The sequence below is a fragment of the Acinonyx jubatus genome, chromosome B3, assembly GCF_027475565.1.
Source record: "Acinonyx jubatus isolate Ajub_Pintada_27869175 chromosome B3, VMU_Ajub_asm_v1.0, whole genome shotgun sequence".
Lineage (NCBI taxonomy): Eukaryota > Metazoa > Chordata > Mammalia > Carnivora > Felidae > Acinonyx > Acinonyx jubatus.
Window position 1 is genome coordinate 21,670,317 of NC_069386.1, and position 24,501 is coordinate 21,694,817.

The following is a 24,501-nucleotide window of genomic DNA, read 5'->3' on the forward strand; positions in this document are numbered from 1 at the left end:
AAACAAAAGACAAGGGGGTTCATCACCAAAAGATATGTCTTACCAGAAATGCTGAAAGAAGTTCTTCAAGCTGAAATAAAAGGATTCTAATAAGTAACATGAAAACATATGAAAACATGCAACACACTGGACAAAGTAGGCTTAGAGTCAGATTCAGAATACTCTAATGCTGTAATAAGGCAGAGTGGTAACTACTTAAACTCAAGTATAAAGGTTAAATGACAGGAGTATTATAATAACTATAGCTACAATAATTTTCTAATGAATCCACAGTATAAGAAGAGACATCATGAAATCAAAACACAAAAAACAGAAGTAAAAGGGTAGACTTTTATATGATTAAGGTTAAGTTGTTATGAGCATAAAATAAACTGTTAACAAATGTGTTTTATGTAAGCCTTGTGGCAACCAAAACTAGAAATCAAAAAACTACAATAAATTCATAAAACATAAAAATAAGGGAATCAAAGCTTATCACTACATAATATCAATTTACAAAGGAAGGCAACAAAAGAGGAAGAAAGGAAAAAGGAAGCTACAAAAGAGCCAGAGAATAATAAGATGGCATTAGCAAGTCCTTACCTATCAATAATTATTCTAAGTGTAAATGGATTAACTTCTCCAATCAAAAGGCACAGAGTGGTTGGATGGATAAAAATCAATACCCAACTATAAGCTGCCTATAAGAGATCTCTTTAGCTGCAGGGATACACATAGACTATAAGTTAAGGTATAGAAAAAGATATTCCATGGAAGTGGAAACCAGAAGAGAATAGGGGTAGCTAAATGTGCATCAGTAAAAATAGACTTTAAGCCAAAAAGGTAACAAGAGACAAAGGTGGTCATTATATAATGGTAAGGAAGTCAATTAATCAAGAAGATATAACAGTAGTTAACACATATGCACCCAGCATTGGAGTCTCTGAATATATTAAACATATACTAAGAGATTAGAAGGGAGCAAAAACAACAATGTGGTAATTCAATATTGAAGTAGGGACTTCAATACCCCACTTTCAAAAATGGGTAGGTCATCTAGACAGAAAATCAACAAAGAATGCTGGACATGAATCGTATTTTAGATCCAGTTGATGTAGCAATCATACACAGAATATCCCATCCAATAGCAGCAGAATACACATTCTACTCAAGCTCATATGAACATTCTCTAGGATAGGTCATATGATGGGTCACAAAACAAATGTTGATAAATTTAAGAAGATTAAAATAATACAAATTATCTTTTGTGATGACAGTGATATAAAACTAGAAATCAACAACAGAAGAGAAGCTGGAAAATTCATAAATATCTGGAAATCAAGCAGCACACTCCTCAACAGCCACTGGGTTAAAGAAGAAACATAAGGGAAATAAAGAATCTTGAAAAAAATGGAAATGGATATACACCATATCAGAACCAACGGGATGAAACAGAAAGTCTTAATATGAACTTTATAGTGATAAATGCCTACATTAATAAAAAAGAGATTTGAAATAAACAACCTAGCCTTATAATCCAAGGAACAAGAAAAAGGAGAACAAACTAAGTCCAAGTTAATAGAAGGAAGAAAATAAAAATCAGAGTGGAAATAAATAAAATAGACATTAAAAAAATGATACAAAGAACAATGAAACTAAAAGCTGGTTTTTTTGGAAAAGATAAACAAAATTGACAAAACGCTAGTTGGAATTACCAAGAAAAAAAAAACAGGAGAACTCAAATAAATAGTATCAGATATGAAAGAGAAGACATTGCAACTGATTGATACCACAGAAATACAAAGAATCATAGGAGATCATATCATTAGTTATATGCCAACCAATTGGGTAACATATAAAAAAAGTGGATGAATTGCTAGAGACATAAAGCCTGCCAAGACTAAATCATGATGAAATAGAAAATCTGAACAGATCAATAATGAATAAGGGGATTGGTCAGTAATCAAGAATTTTGCAACAGAGAAAAGCCCAGGACCAGATTGCTTCACCTGTGAATTCTATCAGACATTTAAAGAAAAATTAACACCAATCTTTTGAAAACTTCCAAAAATTTGAAGAGGAAACACTCCCAACCTCACTTTATGAGGCCAGAATTACTTTGATATAAAATTCAGATAAGGACACTGCAAGAAAACTACAGGTCAACATTTCTGATAAATAGAGATGCAACAATTTTCAACAAAGTATTAGTAAACTAAATTCAACAGTTCATTAAAAGGATCATACAACATGATGTGGGATTTATCTCTGAGATGCAAAGACTGCTCAACATATGCAAATCAATAAATGTCATATATTGCATTAATAGCATGAAAGATAAAATCATATGATAAACTCAATAGAGGCAGAAAAACACTTACAAAATATAACATCCTCTCATGGTAAAAACTTCCAAGAAATTGTGTATAGAAAGAACATATCTCAACATAATAAAGGTCATATATGACACACCCCATTGCTAATACTATACACAACAGTGAAAGGTTAAAAACTCTCCTAAGATCAGAAACAAGGCAAGGTTGTCCATTCTCACCACTTCTATTCAGCAAAGTGCTGGAAGTCTTAAAATAATAATGCAAGAAAAAGGAATAAAAGGTATCTGAATCTTAGAGGAAAAGGCATCATTACTTGCAGATGATATGATCATATATATAAAAAATCCAAGATACCACCAAAAGATTGTTAGAACTAATAAAAAATTTCAGAAAAGTTGTAGGATACAAAATCAATATATAAAAATAAATCGTGTTTCTATACACTAATAATGAAATACCTGAAAATCCCATTTACAATAGCATCAAAAACAATAAATTACTTAGGAATAAATTTAACCAAGGAGATGAAAGATCTGTACACTAAAAACTATAAGACTTTGATGAAAGAAATTGAAGAAGACACAAATAAATGGAAAGATACCCTATGTTCATGGGTGGGAATAATTTACCCAAAGCCATCTATAGATTCAATGAAATCCCTATCAAAATTCCAATGGCATACTTTTATAAAAATAGAAAAAAAATTCTAACATTTGTATGGAACCATAGAAGACCCTAAAGAGCCAAAGCAATCCCAAGAAAGAACACAGCTGGATGCATCACATTTCCTGATTTCAAACTATATTACAAAGCTATAGTAATCAAAACAACATGGTACTGACATAAAAGTAGACACACAGATCAATGGAAAAGTATTGCGAGCCCAGAAATAAAGCCTCACAACTATTATTAGACAAAGAAGCCAAGAATACTCAATGAGGAAAGGATAGTCTCTTCAATAAATGGTGTTAGGAAAACTGGATAACTACATGCAGAAGAATAGTATTGGACCCCTATCTTACAACACTTACAAATTTAATTTCATGTAAGTCAAAGACTTGAAACCACAAAAATGCTAGAAGGAAACACAGGGAAAAAGTTCCTTGACACTGGTCTTGACACATTTTTTTTTGGCACCAAAAGTAAAGCAACATAAGTAAAAATTAATAAGTGGGACTACATAAAACTAAAAAGCTTCTGCCCAGCAAAAGAAACAATCAACAAAATGAAAAGACAACCTAAGGAGTAGGAGAATATATTTGCAAATCATGTATCTGATAAAGATTTAATATCTTAAAAAAATAAAAATATAAAGAACTCTTACAACTCAATAGCAAAACAAAACAAAGAAAAAGCAAAACAAAACCAAAACGCAAAACCCAAAAACCAAACCGAATCCAACCTAATCAAACTAAACCAAAACATCTGATTTCCAAAGATGTCATGCAAATGGCTAACAGGTACATGAAAAGGTTTTCAAAATCACTGATAATCAAGGAAATACAAATCAAAACTACAATGAGGTATTACCTCACACCTGTGAGTAAGGCTATCATCAAGACCAGAGATAAAAAGTGTTGGTGAAGATGTGGAGAAAAGGGAATCCTTGTGCACTGTTGGTGAAATGTAAATTGGTCCAGCAACTGTGGTAAATAGTATAGAGTTTCATCAAAAATTACAACTAGGAGGTGCCTGGGTGGCTCAGTCAGTTGAGCATCAGACTCTCGGTTTTGACTCAGGTCATGATCTCATGGTCTTGAGATCAAGCCCCGCATCAGGCTCTGTGCTGACAGTGCAGAGCCTGCTTGGGATTCTCTTCCACTCCTTTCTTTTTCTCCCTCTGCTTTGTCTAGTACCTCGCACATGGCAGTGCTTAATAAATACTTATTAAAGAAATGATTGCAGGTACTGCTAAATAGTAAGATGCTTCTATTAAAACATGACTCTCACTATGCTTTGGTTGACTGTTTACAAGAAGAGTATGTGGTACTTGAGAGTGGGGACTACTCTTTATGTTCACAGCCCTCTTCTGAGGTGTGGGTGCCTAGAGGGAACCAGAAAACTAGTTTTGAGTAAGTGAATGAATGACTGAGGAGCAAACATCCCAATCAGTGTGCAAACCACCCCTCAGCTTTTGAAATAGTACAGCACAGCTGATTAAGTGGGCTTTTAATAATGAGAAATGGCCACCCCAATCTTGTTCTTGATCCATGTCTCAGAGGCAACCAGAGGCAGTCTATTAGACTGATTCCCTACAGCATGCTTGACCATGGCAGAGTTTGAAGGAACCAGCTCACTTGGAGGCTGATCCCATGACTCACTCACCCAACTGTTCAGGCACAGATGGCATTTCATGCCATTTGCCCATTTTCTCTTGCCTGGAAGGTGGTAGAAATCTCCTTACTGGTTTAGAGACATGAACACTAATGTCACCAGTTGCTACCATAAGGAATGTGGCTAATTAATGATCCACTTTCCCTCTGACCCTCATGCTCATGCTTTTTGGTAGGCACCCTATTTCAGGCAGACACTGCAAACAATTAGGATTCAGAAATGGGATACAACCTATTTTGCACTCTAGTCTCATAATGTTTCCTGTGACCTCCCTGCTTTTCTTCAATGCTTCTCAATGCTTAAAAGGTAACTTGTCTGCACTGAACACCAGGCCCTTTGAGATGTGTTCACCCATGCAGCCTCATCTTATTATCTCTTGCCATTTTCCCCTTCAGTTATAGTCTGTGACACAGCAGTACTGAGCTCCTTCTGTTTCTCATTTCTATGCTTCCATATGTTTGCAAATGCTGTTCCTTCTGACTGGAATATGCAACATTCCAGCCTTACATGCACACACACACACACACACACACACACACACACACACAAATACTTTCCGTGTCGAAAATTCCAGTTCCACCTGTGAGCCTCAGCAACCTTTGGTATCATCTTAGACCACCCTAAGCATGCCTGGGTTCTCCTCTCAGACCCCTCATTTTGGCCAGATACCCGACTGTGATAGCAGGGGTTCTTTAGTACTTGAGGGCAGGGCCCTTTGTTCTCCAACATCCAGATCAGAGGCCCTGAATACGTGATTGCAGACTGACCACATCCTTTTTTATGCTTAAGTGGGAGTTCTTAATATGTAGCAGCCTCCCCTTTCTTGCCTAATCAAAAAAAATTTTAATTGATTTTGGTTTGCACAGATACTTTTTATCTTATTTGATTCTAATGCTGAGCCACAATATTAGAGGATCTTCTATCAGAGGATGTTGTTCTCTTGACCCTCCCCTCTTCAACACAACTAATTTTAGTGCACATTACTGACTGCACTGAGCTGAGGACCCTGTAGGAATATGCTTATCAGAGAGGCAAGGTGGAAGAATGCAGAAAGATAGAGGCATGGGAAAGACTATGTGGAGACACCCATTAAGAAAGACTACCAGGGATGTGGTTGGCTTTCCAGAGGGCAAACATTTAATTTCAAGTAGCCGAGATGAAATAGCCTCTTGAGTGAAGCCAATAAAATAGGCCGATGGTGGTACTTGGGGTTACAATCTACCCTAGGGGAAAGGAAATGGGAGAAATAAGATCTACTTAACTGATTAGCATCCCAAAAGGAAACTCCACACACATGGTTGGATTGGATCTGTTTGTTTTCAAGAGTATTTAAATCCACTCACCTATCTAAAGAGAGAATATGTCTTCCTAAATGGGCCAAGCCAGAGGAGGCATCTTGGAAGTCTGATCCTGAACGGGATTTTTTATTTTTGGCTATATTATTTCAAATATGTCTAGTCCAATGGTAGAGCTGTCCCCAGTGGAACAGGACAGTAGGGAGAGCAGCAAGTGTTTTCATGACAGCATTTCTAGACTCACTGGTATGAGCCCATCAGACCTTCTTCTCTAACTTCTGCTTAGGATTTACAGTCACGAGGCCCACTTTTTCATTCCTCCCAAGGCTGATCCCCCTCAAGCTCTCTAATCATGCAAACCTGAAAAAGTTACAGCATGAATTCTGGTAAATCAGATGGCGTGTGCTCAAGAGTGGACTTCAGATTTAGCTTGACTTCAGAGAAAGAATGCTCTGGTTACATATACCTGGGATATCTGGCCTTGAAACATTTTTATTTCTCATTTTAACTAAAAGAGTGACCATTCTGGAGCCTACCTCAGTTTCCTGTGTGTTTAAGTCCTGGGTCAGTGATGGCAATTGGACAGTCTCCAGGTAGAGGCCCCTTTGGCTCCTCTGGCCTCTGATCTACCACTTCTGATTTCATCTCACCCACTCTGTTGAATGCTCTACAGGCAACCATGTGGGTTTGTTGTGGATGGATCCCATGACCCGCTGATGGGCTAATGTGAAATTTTACTAAATGCATTCTTCTCTCAGTTGCCTCCATCCCCTCCCCCATTTTTGGGTGCACTCTTTGGGGCATTATTGTAATTATTCAAGTCAGAAGCTGATGTCCCCGACTGTGGGAAAATTTTCAAAGGCCAAATGTAAGTGTTAATGGAATAGCCTGTCAATATGACTGGTAAGTTTTTGGAGCTACCTGTCTGTGCAAGCTGGACCAAGCAAGCAAGCCACATGCAAAATTCCAGACCATATATACTTCAAATCTAATGGGCCCAGGATTGCAAAAGAGGGTTATATTTATCCATAAACAACTCTAAGTACTTTAGTTCTCAAATTATCAACTCAATTGGTAAATATACATGGATCTTAAAATATGTGGACAACTTCCATATATATATTTTGGAGAATACAATTCAACTTAGTTGCCATTATTTTCCTTAACTTTGCAATTTCCACAAGGATTCTGAAAGATTATACTAGGGACATATGAGGTGTTAATTTCCAGTTAATATTCTTCCTAAATGCAATTTGGCTGTTTGAGGAGTTTTTTCTATGGGTAGCAACAGAAGTGAGGCCTGGGTACACTGAAAGAATACCTGGGTAGAGCTGCAAGGCCTAAAATTCACAGTTATTATAAAAGTGTGAAAGTTGCTTTGTCTTTAAGAAGGGAACTGACACTTCATAAACTCATGTGTTTGACTTCTCACTCAAAAATCTTTTTAACTAGCTTTTAAGATATTTAAAGTGGCCAGACAGTGTTTGGCACCTGATTAGTTAGCTATTAGTATTTTTTAAATACTTTTTGTGGTCTATTAAAGTAGTATTTTATTTGAAAAGCTAATTAGCTACATCATAAAACCCTTACTAAAACACCCTTCAGTGATTAAACTCTTTTGAGTGCACATAACAATACAAAGTACTAGAAGGACAGTGGGCATGAAGATGAATGATAGGTGACCCGGCTTTGCAGAAAGAACCTGGCATTGAGTTATACAATTGGGTTCAAATGCTGGTTGTGCTGTGTTCTGGATGTATAATTTCAGGAAGTTTTCTTGGCTTCAGTTTTCTTGAGTATAAAATTAGAAATCTTTTTCTAATTCATTGTGTGGATTAAATGAGACATCACATTTAAAGAGCCTTCTGTCTGGCATATAACAATGAAACGTAAATGCTAACTACATTGTCAGTGTTATTGTCTTTGATTTTAAGAACTTTTAATCTAATGAGAAAATAAGTATGTGATTAATTATAAAATAAGACAAAACCAAATAAGTGTTGCAATAGAAGTCTACAAAGGTTTGAGGACTGGCAAGGAATGCCCAATTAATTCCAACTCTTCCTAGAAATTTCTTCCTCCAGATAGCCACATGGTTATTCTCTTATGCCAAAGTCTTTGCTCAGATCCCACTTTTTATTTGTGATGCCTTCTCTGACAACCCTAATTAAAAATTGTACCTACATCTACACTCCCTACCTCCTCCTCTTGATATAGTTTTCTCCATGGCACTAACCACTAAAATACTATATAACTTATTTATGCTACTTACTGTCTGTCTCCATGAGGATGACGATTTTTGTCTGGATGCTCATTGCTGTATGCCCAGCAGCCAGATCGTCCTGGGGGACTGGCAGGTACTGGGTGTTAGGGGAACACAGTGAGCAAAACGTGCTTTGGTTCCTGATGTCATGGCACTCATACACCAACTTGGAAGAGAAGCAGAATCTCAACAGTGACCCAGAGTGTGTATAGAGCGAGAGGGCAGCACAGGAGCACAGGAACTGAGCTGAAGCTGAAGCACAGAGGTGGATGGTGTTTCTGGGGGAAAAGGGTGGTGAAAAACTGCACCAGAGATGAGACAGAAGGGATTGAATAGGGAAAAGGCTGAAAGGAATTGAGTTCCATGTGGGGGAGTTTATTCTATAGGTAATAGGGGATATCAAAGGATTTGGGGAAATGGAATCATTCAACCTGAACTTATTTCAGAAGGACCAGTTTGCCAATGCTCAAAAGGTGACTATGTAGGAACCAGACAGCCAGATATGGATGCACTTTCACCTGGAGGCAGATCAGGTGCATTCTCTGTCCTTCTCTCTCTGTATTCTGCTGTCCCTCTCCTGTCTTTTTTGTTGCCAGGGACTTGATCAACCTATGCTATTCTTTCTTCTCACTGGCTGTCCTCTGCTCTATTGTGATTCTCATCACTGTATGTGTGTTTTAAACTTTTTTATTTTGAAATAAATTAATTAAAAACACTCACAAGAAGTTTAAAAAATAGTACAGAGAGGGCCCATGGAACTTTTCACTCAGCTTCTGCTATCACTGTGAGGTTTTACCCTTCAAAAGATCACAAGGAAAATATTTTATTCTTTGAAACACTAGCTTTGAGAAAAATCTTGACCCAAACAACTCTGAAAGAATCCAACATACATATGTAACCATAGTCTTTCCAATGGTAAAGACAGCAGACAGGTTCCATTCTGGGTGAGCCACAGGAAGGACATGGAACCCCATTTCTCCTGCTGAGAGCAGCAGAACACCAGGACAGACTGCAAGGAGCAGTGGCTGGGGACTCAGAGGTATATGTGAGACTTCCTCAGGCAGACTGAGGAAGAAGCAATAGCTCAAAGTACTCCAGAACTGGTGGTGAGCTGAAGTCTCCCCAGTAAGAACCCACTGCAGCCTCAAACTCAGAAATGGGCATTAGCTCCAGGCAAGGCCATCTAGTTCTGGCCCCCAAAACAGAAAAGGGATCTCTAATGTTCACAGAGTGTGTAGAAACCCTTAATTTATCTTTTTAAAAAAATTTATCAGTTCTCTAGTGCTACAGACCTCAAGCAATTTTGTGGCAGCAATGGAGGATGGCAGGAAAAAAAACCAGGGAGGCAGAGAAATCCTTTTTAATCACATGAGTTTCAGTCCCCAGAGGTGAACCCCACAGCTTTCTTCTCTTTCTGGATTCTTATTGCTTAGCTCAGATATAAGCACAGTCGAATCAAGTGTGTAGAAATGTGGGGGTAAACAAAGCTCCAGCTTGCTAGGAGACTGGAAGAGTAGAGTCCCAGGGATCCAGAACTATTGAAGAGATTACAATGAGGCAGGAATTTGGGAAAACAACCCCTTAAAGTTGTTCCTGAATGCTTGGGTTTAACCCTGAGCTGTACATGTATGGATCTGACTATAAATAGATTCCAGAGTCTTTGAGTAGTGAAATATGGGACAGACTCCTGCCTAGGATGCAGACTGGCCACTGGTCAACTAAAGTTGACCTTGGAGTTGCAATTCACCGAAGTCTTGGGGAACCTGGAACTTCTGATCTGAACTCAACTGGGGCAATTGTCTTCTAAAAGAAAAATAACATGTACCATAAGTTTAAACAACAGCCACAGTCTCAAAACATAATCTTCATAATGTCAATCCAAATTTACTCATATACAAAAACAAAACAAAACAAAACAAAAACCAGAGACATCTCAATAGCAATACTGAAATGAAATTGTTATTGGAATTATTTTACAAAGACTACAGAGCGGTTATTGTACATGTTTTACAACAGGAGAAAAAATACAGAGTCTCAGCAAATAAATGGAAGATATAAAGAAGAATCAAGTGGAAATGTTAGAAATAAAATTTGGGGGCATCTGGGTGGCTCAGTCAGTTAAGTGTCCGACTTCAGCTCAGGTCATGATCTGACAGTTGCATGAGTTTGGGCCCTGCATCAGGCTCTGTGCTGACAGCTCAGAGCCTGGAACCTGCTTCGGATTCTGTGTCTCCTTCTCTCTCTCTGTCCCTCCCCTGCGCGCGCTCTCTCTCTCTCTCTCTCTCAAAAATAAATAAATAAACATTTAAAAAAGAAATAAAAAAAAGTTTCAACAACCCAAATAAAATAATTCATTGGATGGGTTCAATAACAGAATAGAGATGACAAAGGAAATATATAAACAGAGCAACAGAAATAATCTAATTGGAATAGATAGAAGATTGAGAAATAAAGTGAATAGAACTGCAGTGAATTGAGAATGGCAGTAAATTCTAAGACTCATATCAGCTGAGTCTCAGGAGAAGAGAAAAACGTGGATTAGAAAAATCTTTAAATAGGGGCACCTGGGTGGCTCAGTCGGTTGGGCATCTGACTTCGGCTCAGGTCATGATCTCACAGCTCCTGAGTTCGAGCCCCGCATCAGGCTCTGTGCTGACAGCTCAGAGCCTGGAGCCTGTTTCAGATTCTGTGTTTCCCTCTCTCTCTGACCCTCCCCCATTCATGCTGTGTCTCTCTCTGTCTCAAAAATAAAAATAAAACATTTTAAAAAATTAAAAAAAAAAGAAAAATCTTTAAATAATGGCTGACAGCCTGGTTTAGTATTAGAAGGCAATCAGTATAATCTATTTTATTAGCAGTTTAAAGAAGGAAAAAACACTGGATCATATCAATTGTGTAGAAAATGCATTTGAAAAAGTTAACATGTATTCACGATAAAACTCTCACCAACCTATGAACAGAAAAGACTTTCCTCCACCTTATGAAGAACTATCTACAAGAACATACAGCTATTTTACATAATGATGAAAGACTGATGGGGGACTGCTCTCCCCCCTAAGATCAAGAACAAGGCAAGGATGCTCTCTTTCACCATTACCATTCAACCTTTTTCTGGAAGTCCCAGCCAATGCAATAATTCAAGAAAAATAAACAAAAGGCATACATATTTGAAAGGAATAAATAAAACTCCCCCTATTCAGAGATAACATGACTGCCTATGTAGAAAATCCAAAGGAATATACACATGCATGCACACACACACACACACACACACCCATGCATGAGGGTGTACACACACCCATGCATGAGGGTGTACACATACACATATACCCTAGAACAAATAATTGAATTTACTAAGATTGTAGGATACAAGGGCAACACACAAAAATCAGTTATATTTTTCGATACTAGCAATGAACAATTAGAAACTGAAATAAAAAAAAATACCATTTACAGTACCTCAAAAAAAGGCCTATATATAAATCTAACAAACACATATAGGATTTATAGGCTAAAAATTACAAAATGTGGATGAAAGAAAACAAAGAAGTCCTACATAAATGTAAAGTATGGCTATGCTGACTTCATAGAGTGTAAGGCAAAACATAGGATTGATTTACAGATTTAACATAATTCCAATCAAAATCCCAGCAGGAAATTTTATAAACAGACATAAGCTAATGCTCATATTTATATGGAAAGGCAAAGGTAATAGAATAGTTGAAATGCTTTTGAAAAAGAAAAATAAGATTGGAAGAATCATGCTGATTTTAAGACTCACCACAAAGCTATACTAATCAAGATGGCAAAGTACGGGCAGCAGAATAGACATGTTGATCAATGGAACACAATCAGCATCAAGAAATAGCTTCCCACAGATACATTTAGTTGGTTTTTCACAAATGCACCAAGGCAATTCAACAGAGGAGGAAGGATAAGCATTTCAACAAATGGTGTTGAAACAAATGGACTTCCATATGTATACAAATGAACTCTCGCCCAAATCTCACATCATACAAAAATCCACTCAAAATGAGTTGGAGACCTAAAGTATAAAACTTTTATAAATTTTTAAAAATGTTTATTTATTTTTAGAGAAAGGGAGAGGGAGAGAGACAGAGCACGCGCAGAGGAGGGGCAGAGAGAGAGGGAGACACAGAATGGGAAGCAGGCTCCAGGCTCTGAGCTGTCAGCACCGAGCCCGACGCAGGGCTTGAACCCATAGACTGAGAGATGATGACCTGATCCAAAGTCGGATTCTTAACCGACTGAGCCACCCAGGTGCCCATAAAGTATAAAACTTTTAAGAAACCATCTAGGAGAAAATCTTCATTATTGTCATGCAAAGGCTCTTAGACATGTCACCTGAAATGTCACCTATGTAAGAAAAAAATAAATTGGACTTCATCAAGATTAAAAACTTTTGCTCTGCAAAGGAAACTGGCAAGAGGATAAAAATTCAAGCACAGACTGGAGGAGAATATTTGCAAATCTCATCTCTGACAAAGGATGATATTCACGGAATATATACAGAACTCTCAAAATTCCACTGTAAGAAATCAAATAACTCCATTTAGAAATAGGCCAAAGAACTGAATGAACACTTCAAAGAGAAGATACAGATAGAAAATAATAACAAAAAACTGAACATCATTGGTCAGTGGGGGAATGAAAACTAAAGTGATAGGGAAATATCCATACACACCTATGAGAATCATGAAAATAATGATAATGAAAAAAGAAATACCATTACTGGTGGAAATGCAAAATGGTTCAGCACTCTGGAAAACAGTTCAGCAAGTTCTTTTAAATCTAAACATACAGTTACCATATGAACCAGCAAACCCCACTTCTCTGTGTTCACCCTGGAAAAATTTCAACTATGTTCACAAAAACCCCGGTTCTCAGATGTTTATAGCAGCTCTAGTCATAACTGCCCCAAATGGGAAGCAGCTGAAATGCCCTTGCACAGGTGACTGGAAAGCAAACTGTGGTTCATTTCTAGAATGGGTAGCACTTAGCAATAGAGAGGGACAAACTCCACACACAACTTGGATGAATCTCAAAATAATTACGCTGAGTGAACAGAAGCCAGTTTCAAAAGATTAGGTTTTATATGACGCCATTTCTATGGCACTCTTAAAAGAGACAAAGCTAACATGACAGGAAACAGAGCAGTGGCTGCCAGTGAATAGGGTGGGAGAGGGTATGGCCATCAAACGAGCAGAAGGGTGGACTGGGGGTGGGGAATGAGGTGATTCTCTCATCTGAGAGTGGTAATAGTAACATAAATCTATGCATGTTGGGGCACCTGGGTGGCTCAGTTGGTTAAGTTTCTGACTCTTGATTTCAGCTCAGGTCATGATATTACATTTTGTGGGTTTGGGCCCCGCATTGTTCTCTGCACTGACAGTGCAGAGCCTGCTTGGGGTTTCTCTTTCTCCCTCTCTCTCTCTCTGTCCCTCCCTCAGTCTGTTTCTGTCTCTCTCTCAAAGTAAATAAACTTAAAAAAATAAATCTATGCATATGTTAAAATTCTTAGAATTGCACCCCAAAAGGTCAATTTTTCAGTATTTTCATTTAAAAGATAAAATTGAGGAAGAAAAAAGCTGACAATTCTCATTTTCTATTTAAGGCTGTCTAGATATTAAGCACAATGTCAGTGCCAGTTACCGAGGCTGCAATGACAAAGGGGATCTTCTTCAACTGTTTTTGTTTGTTTGTTTTTTTCTTCAACTGTTTTTTGAGCCTCTGCTACACACAGGTCACTCCACTAAGCATTTGACATCACAGCTCCTAATGCATGTAATCACCCTGGAAGGTGGGTTAGGCTCAATATACAGAAAAAACTGAGGTTAAGGGAAGAAAATAATCTGCCCTATGTGTCACAGGCAGTAAGTGGCTAGATCTGGATTTGGCCCCAGCTCTCGCTGCCAACCTCATTCTGAACCTGCCTCTTTGCACTGCCGCTTACTTCAGAGCAACGGAAATGCAGGGAGAGGATGTGACTACTGGGAGGTGAAAATCACACTTTGATGTATGTATGTCATAAATGTTCAGTAAGCATATTTTATTCTGAACCCTGAGTTTGTCTGACATTCTGGGAGCTTCAGGGAAAGTTAAAAATTGCACTGTTGCTGCTTCCCTATTGCCATTTTCTCAGAACCCTTGAAGAGCTGGCTTTTAATTTTCACCAGGATTGAGTGGTAACCTCCACCATTCCCACAAATGTAGAGTAATCCACATCGTTTCCTAAGTGAATTAAGGGATGACAGTGATTTATGATACTTAACCAAGTCTTAGCTAATTCCATAAACAGTGGCTTATACATTTGAAGCCAAGGGTAATCATTTAAAAATTCTCTCACGCATTTGTTTGTTCTGAGAAATTGTAATAGGCTCTTCCCACCTTTTACCCCACCAAACACACACACACACACACACACACACACACACACACACACACACCCCACAAAGATTTTCAAAATACACAAAGTAAATCCCTTTTAGAGGCTGAGACAGAAATTGCACACTTTTCATGTAACAAATGATATCTACATGTATGGCTTGATGATGAATTCTTCCTTCTTGAGTATGAATTATTACCACCTATTTTACTGGCTGCTAGGTGGTTTTTCTTCATCAAAAACTTTGGCCTAAAGTATTTTTGTCTGAGTGAAGATAGAGATGAGAACTGTTCAGGTCTTAGGGCGCCTGTGTGGCTCCGTTGGTTAGGCAACCAACTTCGGCTCAGGTCATGATCTCACAGTTTGTGAGTTTGAGCCCTGCGTTGGGCTCTGTGCTGACAGCTCAGAGCCTGGAGCCTACTTCAGATTCTGTGTCTTCCCCTCTCTCTCCCCTTCCCCTGCTCATGCTCTGTGTCTCTCTGTCTCTCAATAATAAATAAATGTCAAAAATTTTTTAAAAAAGAAATGCTCAGGTCTCCAATAAAATGATTTCTTGAATGTTCTATTATTTCTGCTCTATGGAATATAGTTCCTTTAAAAAAAGTGATTTCTGATAAATTGACTCAATATCTTTAAGCTTTAATGCAAAGCAAAGCCAAACTAATAATGCCTTTTGCACTATTACTGTAGAATTGAGTAATCTATTCCATACTCAAAATAAAGCCAAGAATAACAAAAATAATTTCATCACCCCCCCCCCCACCTTTTTTTAAGAGTCCAGGTACCACCATTGTCAGGCAACAAAAATCTTCTTATCTTTTGTCACCGGGTTGCAAGGTAGTTAGGGCCAAGAGAGTGGCGTGGGATGAGGAGGCTAGCTTACCTTCCAGCAGGTCTCTGGCCAGACCAGGTTCTGCCCCCGTGGACCGAACAAAGTCTGACAGGACTGCGTCCATATCAAGAGTCATAGGATCATGTAGAAGGGCTGCCCAACACTCAGCCGAGGTGGGGTTTGGAAGCAGGCTAGAAACCATCCATCTGCAAGAAAGAGGGAAGCCACAGTGCTGTAAGTGGGGATGTAAGTGGCAAAAGTGCACGTGAGTGAGAACACACAGAGAATGGAGAGAAGCCATTTCTGCCTGTTTGGGATAACTGCTCCATTCTTCATGTAGGACACTGAATAAAACTCAAATCCAAGTTTCATCCCTCTGAGTGCTCCCTATGAGAGAAGGAGGGGCATTATGAACTGAAGTGTTTCTGACCTTACGTTCTGTTACCTCCAATGACAGCTGGTTGAAAAGAAGATAGAGTAGATTCTTTACAAAAAAATCAAACACCTGGGGCTCCTGGGTGGCTCAGTTGGTTGAGCGTCTGTCTCTTTGGCTCAGTTCATGATCTCACAGTCCTCACACTGGGCTCTGCGGTAGCAGCGTGGAGCCTGCTTAGGATTCTTTCTTCCTCTCCCTCTGCCCCTCCCCTACTTGTGCTGTATGCATCTCTTTCAAAATAAATAAATAAGAACTTAAAAAAAATCAATCCCCTAAGTACATGTTGATTGATTTGGAGTTACTCTTGATTTCCAATGCTCTTCCAAGTTACTCAAACATGTAACACTTCCACAATGTAATTGTGTCACCCACCATATCCCAATTACAGGCTTTATCAGTGTGCCAACCCACCCCCTCAGCTCTCACCCCCCCACTTGGCTCTTAGGAAGGAGTCCACACAATCCAGAGTTGACTGAAATACCAAACTTGCTGAGATGTCTGCTAAGCTATCTGTCATCTTTCCAAGAACCATGACAGTCACAGTAACAGCCGAACAAAATTCATAAAGATGCTAGATTTCCCAGGTGGGACAATCCTGGTTAGAAAGGTACAACAGATATCCTGCAGCCTGACCACAAGAGGCACCAGCCAATTGCTGGAGGAAAGCAACCAGCACATGATATGTAAGGCTCACACTGGTGAACTGGTGCTGGGTCACTGGTGGATACCTGGTCATGGCCGATAAAATGGAAATGTATCCCTGTGTTTGCATACATAAGGGGTGGGCAAGTTATGGCCCATGGGCCACCTGTGACCCCCATCTGTTTTTGTAAATAAAATTGTATTGGAACACAGTCACATCCATTCATTTACATGTTGTCTCTGGTTGCTTTTGCACATGGCTGAGTTGAGCAGTTAACACAGAGACCACAAGGCCCACAAAACTAAAAACATTTACTATCTGGACTATTACAGAAAGTTTGCTGAGACCACTGTAGATGTTATACTGATATAACAGGCCATGGAAAATTTTACATTGGCATAAAGTAAGCATATAATTAAGTATGCTATTAATTTTACCCATTGTGGGGTGAGTTCAAATCCCATGCTATTGCTGAGTGTCCTTTTCCTTCTTTCCAGATAACCACCACTTGGACGCTCTGCTCTGTGGGCCAGGTTCTCTGACAACTGCTGCTGCTTTGGAGCCAGGCACGCTGGCCTAACCTGAGCCTCAGACCTGCCACTATGGGGAGATGTGACATGCTGTCTAACCTCTTTGATCCTCTTTGTGTATTTGTAAGGGGGAATAAGCTCATCTAAGGTTCAAGACTATTAGGATGGGGGATCAGGCAGGGAGATGTGTGACCTCAGAGATGTTCACTGTTTTTACACTATCTTGCACATGGCTCTTAGTTGGGTGGAACTTTTGGTTGGTGTTGCTGGAAAGAAAGAAAACTATTTGACCTGATGTATATGGTACCAATTAGGAGATTGCCTTCTTCCTTCTCTCCACGTACTGGAGCCTTAGCTGGTGGAGCTCCTCTTTTGTCACTTCCACCTGGGGGGCAAATCAGAGAATAAGAGTATGTTATTCTTAATTGCAGACAGACCTGAAGGCTTTGCTTCTTGTCACATGAGGCTGCATCTGAGACATGGTCAACAGTCTGTGGCCCACTGCTGCCTGACTGGGCCCCACAGGCACCTGCCTACTAGCAACCATCAGCCCCTGCATCCAGGTGGCTTCTGCAAGGGAAGGGGTACCTCAACTTACTTCATTTTAGTAGGTATCCATATTTCAATGAGTATCCCTTTCACAGTACAGAGCTGTTTTAAATCCTGCTACCAACACCCAGTTAATACATTTAACCTTAGCTGTTTTTTTATTGTGAAAACATATATAACATGAAATTTACCATTTTAACCTTTTTGAAGTGCACAGTTCAGTGGCATTACCATTCACACTGCTGTGCAATGTGAATTATCTCTAGAACATTTCCATCTTCCCCTGTACCCATTAAACAGGAACTCCCCATTTCTCCCCCATCCCCAGCTTCTGGCAACCACTGTACTACTTCTGTTTCTGAATCTTACAACTCTAGATATGTCATACAAGTGGATCCTACAATAGTTGTCCTTTTGCGACTGGTTTAGTTTGCTTAAGAGTAATGGCTTCAAGGTTCTTCTGTGTTGTAGCAGGTCAGAATTTCTTTCCTTTTTAAGGCTTGTCTTGGTCTCTTTGGGCTGCTGAAACAAAATACCACGGACTGGATGATGTAAACTAGAGACATTTATTTATCACTGTTCTGGAGGCTGGGAAGTCCATGATCAAGGTGTCGGCAGAGCCAGTGCCTGGTGAAGGCCCACTTCCTGGCTTGCAGACTGCCTACTTCTTGCTGTGTTCTCACAGCAGAACTCACTAGAGAAAATGAACTCTAGTCTCTCTTTCTCACAAGGACACTAATACCATCATGGGGCTCCATCCTCATGACTTCATCTAGACCTCATTACCTTCTGAAGGCCCTGCCTGCTAATATACCACATTGGGGGTTAGGGCTTCAATATATATGAATTTTGAGGGGACACGCAGATGCAGTTCACAACAAGGCTGAATCATATTCCATTGTATGGATATGCCACCTTTTGTGTATCTGTTCATCTGTAGCTGGATACCTGTGTTGTTTCCACCTTTTGGTCATTGGGAGTAATTCCGTCAAAATATTTTTACGCTCATATAGGTCACCGTGCTGTGACCATGACAAGCTTTCGCCAGTGTTAGAGTGCAGATTTATTCCTACTACCTCCTTCTTTGTACCTTGTCCTCCATGCAGAGATTAAAGAGTGGGTTTAAAATACACTTTTTTTTAAACCACATTCAAATATAACCATTTGCATGAAAAGAAGTTACTCTGCCTATCCCCTGAAGACTTATTTTTTAAACCTCATACCCCCACCCCACCCCACCCCACCCACTGCCACCGAAGCCTCATATTCAGGCACTGTGATGACAGGGGCAGATGGGCCATGGGGATATAGGCTTCTGGCCACCTTGGCCACCCTCACCCTGTTGCCCCATGCCATCTCTTCAAGTGCACTGCTGAGTCCCTCAACCTACATTTCATGGGCCCATGTACCCATACTGCCTTCTACTATTGGTGTGAAGTTCAGGGGGATCATGCCCTGGCTGTGCAATCCTTCTCATTCCTGTGCATCTTGGCCGTGGGACAGAACTCCTCTGAGGGTCTCACCCTGGGAACAGTGGTGTGCCAAGCTGTTCTCACTCTGACTTCGTCTTAGGAGAGGCGGTGCAGCATGGGAATAGAAGGTTGGCCCAGGATTCAGTCTCTTGGTGCCACAGTTGTCCCATCACTACTGCCTGTATGGCCCCAGGTCTTTGACCCCATGAATAAGGACCCTGTCTGTTGTAATATCCCAGGGTTGGACTGTCTCAGAAAAGAGAGAAGAGCAGTTTTCCAACTGCTATGTGAAAACTGATAAGAAATGAAACTCAGGTTCCTTCTGCCGTCTTAACATGTGTGTGCATCTACCACTCTTTGGCTTCTGAGTAGCCCCATGAGACAGACCACGGTGGGTGAAGTGCACAGCTGAGGGGCAGCACTGTCTCCCTGAGGGCTTCAGAGACCAGTCTTTTTTTTTAAGTTTATTTTTATTTATTTTTGAGAGAGAGAGAGAGTGAGCAAGGGAGGGGCAGAGAGAGGGGTGGACAGAATCCCAAGGAAGCTCTGTGCTGTCAGCGCAGAGCCCGATGCAGGGCTCAAACTCACAAAGTATGAGATCATCACCTAAGCACAAATTAAGAGTTGGATGCTTAACCGAGTCACCCAGGTGGCCCCAGAGACGGGTCTTAACAGGCCCTGTGGGGATGGCCCATTGCCAGCTGGTCACAGACCAGCAGGACAGTGCCAACTGCCTGAACACCAGATTCCTGCCTAGGCATTTTTCTAAAAACCACTTGGTTGAACATCCTCTGCATTGAATAGGTATTTTTATTACTCCTCTTTATGAGTGAGGTGATGGAGGTTTGGAGAAGGGAAGAGCTGGGGCGGGGGGGGGAAACACTGCAGAGATGTGCCTGGTTTCCACATGCAGTCCTCTTCCTCTTGCTCCCAGAGTGGTTGGTGGCCATTCACCTTCCTCCCCTTCAGGCAGCAAGGCTGGGCTGACCCTGGGGTCCAGAGGGCCTTCGATGCTGATCTCTCTCTCCTACAGCAGCCTGGCCCTGCCTGCCCCTCTTCCAGACCCTGGCCCTCTGTCTCCCAGGCAGGATTCCTTTCCCTTGATTCCCTGAGGTCATACTCCTGGGAGAGCTTCCTGCACACTCACAAGTATGCTCTCTTGCCTGGTTCTTACTGAAAATGTTCCTCACGTGGCTCCCTTCAGAGTCCAGCTTCGCTGTGACAAGGCTGTGTGCCTGACCCCTCAACCTCCCAGCTGTGCTCTGTCCCAGCGGTGTCCCCTTAATTCCTGTGACAGTGTAAACTATCATGCCACCCTCCCCCCAACATACTAGAGGGGACAAAAGCAACTGCCATAGGTCTTTTTAATATCTGCATATTAAATGTGGCTCTCTACCTCTGTGTCTCTTTGTTTCTGACGTGGGTGCATGCGTGCGTATGCATGCGTGTGTACGCACACGTGTGTATACACACACACACAGGAACACACGTCAGATGTGGAGGGCTGGGGGAGGACCTCATCCACTGGTGGAATCACAGAGGCTGATTCTGACGTGGGCGGGGTGGTCCTATTCCATACTTTGGGAAATATTGCCAAAACTGGAATATTGATAAAATGCACTATCTGCATATTTCATTACACATTAGGCTTGTGTTCGTTATTAAATAGGAAGGTTAATGTGAAGTTTAAATTATAAGCTCCTACTAACCAAATGAAGCAAAAACCATCCAGCTTCCTAGAAAGCACTCCACACATTTATTTAAAAGAACTTTGTTTTGTGGCACCTGGGTGCTCAGTGGTTTAAGCAACTGACTTTGGCTGAGGTCATGATCTCTTGGTTCATGAGTTCAAGCCCTGTTCAGGCTCTGTGCTGACAGCTTAGAGCCTGGAGCCTGCTTAGGATTGGATTCTGTGTTTCCTCTCTCTCTGCCCCTCTCCTGCTTGCGCTCTGTCTCCTTCTCTCTCAAAAATAAATAAACATTAAAAAAATAAAAACACTTTGTTTTGGTTTAGTTAATTAAATATGGGCATGAATATGCGACTTTGTTCCCTCCCCCTCAAGGGGCTGAGTGGGGAAGAACCCTCCTCCTTAGCTCTGCCCCATTCTAAGTGCCCTCCCTCAGGAGGCTGATGGCTGATGGCAGATGCATAACAAACAATGGGGAATGGCTGCTCTATCAAGCATGGCAGGGTTTGGTGGGGTTTACAGGAGATTAAGTGAATCACAGTGTCCATGAAAGAGCTCTGTAAACAATTAGGAGCTGTACAGATATTTAAGATCATCCTCTTGTTACTGGGGGTCAGAGTCAGGCCCTCTGGAACAGTGATTCTCAAACAGTGATTCCTCAGAAGGGCAGCAACAGGTTCCCCCTGGGAGCTTGCTACAAATGCCCATTCTCAGGCCCCACCCCAGGCCTGCTGAATCAGAATCTCTGGGGGTGGGCCCTGCCAATTTGTTTGACATGTCCTTAGGGGATTCCATCCAGTGCTGAAGTCCCAGAACCACTGCTCTCAGAGATGTGAATTTAGCTTGTTAATGAGCATTTCTAAAAGAGGCAAAAATAATGATACAGCATTAGAACCAACATGGTGACATTTTTCCCCTTTATAATTGTCTTTTCTTTTGTTGATTTCTGCCTTTCCATTTCCCTAACCAAATTTTATTCCCTTCCTTCTGCAGCTGAAATACAGAATTGGTCAGATTTTCAGAACTCACACCTCTGATCAATGAACTTCCTGTTCTGCCCACTGGCTCCTGAGACCTCCATCCAGGGCAGCCCCTGATGAGGCTCCCCCTCCTTCCCAGTTGTGCTCACTGTCCTTATTCATCACTTGGAGATGTCCTCTCTGGCCATACTAACCCTGCTGCACAGGCTCACACAGAGCTCCCCTCTCCCTGCACAGCCCAGGCGTGTCTCCAGTACTCTGTTTTGGAATCAGTGTTCATGCTGCATGGGTGTTCCTGACTTCAATACCACATTCTGTCCAGTAATCAAGATGCCTGAATTCATTTATTATTCAAGCAATGAGCATTTATTAAGTTGCTATTACCTTTAGTTGCTATTCTAGTGAGTGCATGAGGCTCAAACACTAGGAACCGTGAGCTCTTTGGGCTCCCCCAGGAGCTTCCCAACAAGCAGAGAGATGTACAAACAGGTGCGGGCCGTAGAGACTGCTGGATTTGGGCCATTGTGCAGTGTAGGGATTGGTCTAACTAGAGAGAGGAAGATTTCAGGAAAAAGATGTAGCCAGGATAAAGAGTAAAATTGCATCAGGATCTATTTTTCATTAATTTCATTTCAGTGGAGCCTAAGTAAAGCACGTCTCAATTGGATTTGTCAGCAGATGTTATAACCAGAGACTGGAAGGCAGCAAGATAGGATAGAGACCCAGACTCAGAGATGGAGGTGGAGGCTGGCAGTCTGACCACTGGAGACAGACAGAGGAAGACCTTGGGGAGAATGAGTGCCTGAGGGTTATTCTCCACCCCAGAACAGCAAACAAGCTAGTCAATGACTTGCATGTAATTGTCTGTAATGTCCGTTTATTCCAACAGAGGGCCTGCTGTCTGAGTGCCCGAATCCAACTTCTTTCTCCTTTAGCTTCTCCAGGCTTCTCAGTGCCTGGCACCCAGCAGGGCCAGGGCCAGGACTAGGGCGAGGAAGGTGAGACACTTGCCACAAAACTTAAGGCGCTGCAAAGATCTCGGAAATCAAGTGCTACATCAAAAAAATCAAACTTGGGGCTCCTGGATGGCTCAGTTGGTTAAGTGTCCAACTTCAGCTCATGCCATAATCTCACGGTTCATGGATTGAAGCCCTGCGTTGTGTTCTGTGCTGACGGCTCAGAGCCCGGAACCTGTTTCCAATTCTGTGTCTCCATCTCTCTCTGCCCCTCCTCCACTCACTTTCTGTGTGTTTCTCTCTCTCAACAATAAACATTAAAAAAAAAATCAGGGGCACCTGGCGGCTCAGTTGGTTAAGCGTCTGACTTCGGGTCAGGTTATGATCTCCTGGTTTGTGGGTTGGAGCCCGGCGTCCAGCTCTATGCTGACAGCTCAGAGCCTGGAACCTGCTTCGGATTCTGTGTCTCCTTCTCTCTCTGACCCTTCCCCGCTTGCACTCTGTCTCTTTCTCTCAAAAATAAATAATAAACATTAAAAAAATTAAAAAAATCAAACTTAGTGCAAGAATATTCTTGACGAACACATTTTTTTCTTTTTTAAAAATGTTTATTTATTGAGAGAGAGAGAGAGAGAGAGAGAGAAAGAATGTAAGTGGGGGAGGGGCAGAGAGAGGGAGACACAGAATCAGAAGCAGCCTTCAGGCTGAGCTGTCAGCACAGAGCCCAACATGGGGCTTGAATTTATAAACTGCTAGATCATGGCCTGAGCCAAAATTGGAGGCTTAATTCACTAAGCCACCCAGACACCCCATTGAGCAAAATTTTAAATGAAGGCAGGATCATTATGGCTAACTCTTCCTTTGCCTCAGGCACTGATTTTCAGTTTGTTTGAACCAGGATTCAAATAAGGCCCATGGATTGTTAACTGGTTGATAGGTCTTTTTTTTTTTTTTTTTTTTTAATTTATAGGTTTTGCCTCCATCTTCTTTTTTCTTCAATTTGTTGACAAAGCTTTTCAAATCTATTAAAAATAGTTTATATATAGTTTTCTATCTTTTCCTTTATGCTTCGGGATTTTGAGTCTTAATTTAAATTTTTTTTCTCGTTGCCAGATTATAGAGAAATTCACCCATGTTTTCTTCTACTAATTGAAAGGTTTTATTTTTTATATTTAAAATTCTTTTTTTTAATTAAAAAAATTTTTGTAAACATTTATTTACTTTTGAGAGAGAGAGATAGAGCACAAGCAGGGGAGCAGAGAGAGCAGGAGACACAGAATCCAAAGCAGGGTCCAGGCTCCAAGCTGTGAGAGCCCGACGCGGGGCTCAAACTCACAGACCGCGAGATCATGACCTGAGCCGAAGTCGGCCACTCAACCAACTGAGCCACCCAGGCACCCCTATATTTAAAATTCTGATGCAGTTGGAATTGATCCTGGTGTATCAAGTGAGGAATGGATCCAATTTTATCACTTTCCCTATGTCTGTCTAGCTATTCCGACACCGCTTACAGAAAAACCCATCAGTGAGTAAGCACCACTGATTTCAGATGCCTCCCTTATTGTATGCTAAATTTGCATATGCAGCTGGGTCTATATCTGTATTTTTTGTTAGATATATGCCTAGGTATTCATAAAAGTATCTTTTTTCCCATTATGTGTGTTAACTGGTTATCATATTTATAAACAAAGCTATTGATTTATGGGTGTTAAATTTTTTAAGTTATTTTCTGTGTGTGTGTGTATATATATGTATATTTTGCTTTTATTTTAATTTTATTTTTTATTTTTTTAATTTACATC

The 24,501-nt window shown here is 40.8% G+C and overlaps 1 protein-coding gene across 3 annotated transcripts in view; it reads right to left on the minus strand.

The window, feature by feature from the left end:
- OTUD7A (OTU deubiquitinase 7A) overlaps nucleotides 1-24,501 on the minus strand; it is a 360,750-nt gene that overhangs the window by 132,875 nt on the left and 203,374 nt on the right. For all 3 annotated transcript variants that reach the window (XM_053223657.1, XM_053223655.1, XM_053223656.1), the window contains 2 exons: nucleotides 17,346-17,439; nucleotides 15,497-15,651 (listed from right to left, as the gene is read on the minus strand). In XM_053223657.1, coding sequence (XP_053079632.1) covers nucleotides 15,497-15,647 — 151 coding nt within the window. In that variant the 5' untranslated portion in view covers nucleotides 15,648-15,651; nucleotides 17,346-17,439. The remainder of the gene's footprint in view (nucleotides 1-15,496; nucleotides 15,652-17,345; nucleotides 17,440-24,501) is intronic.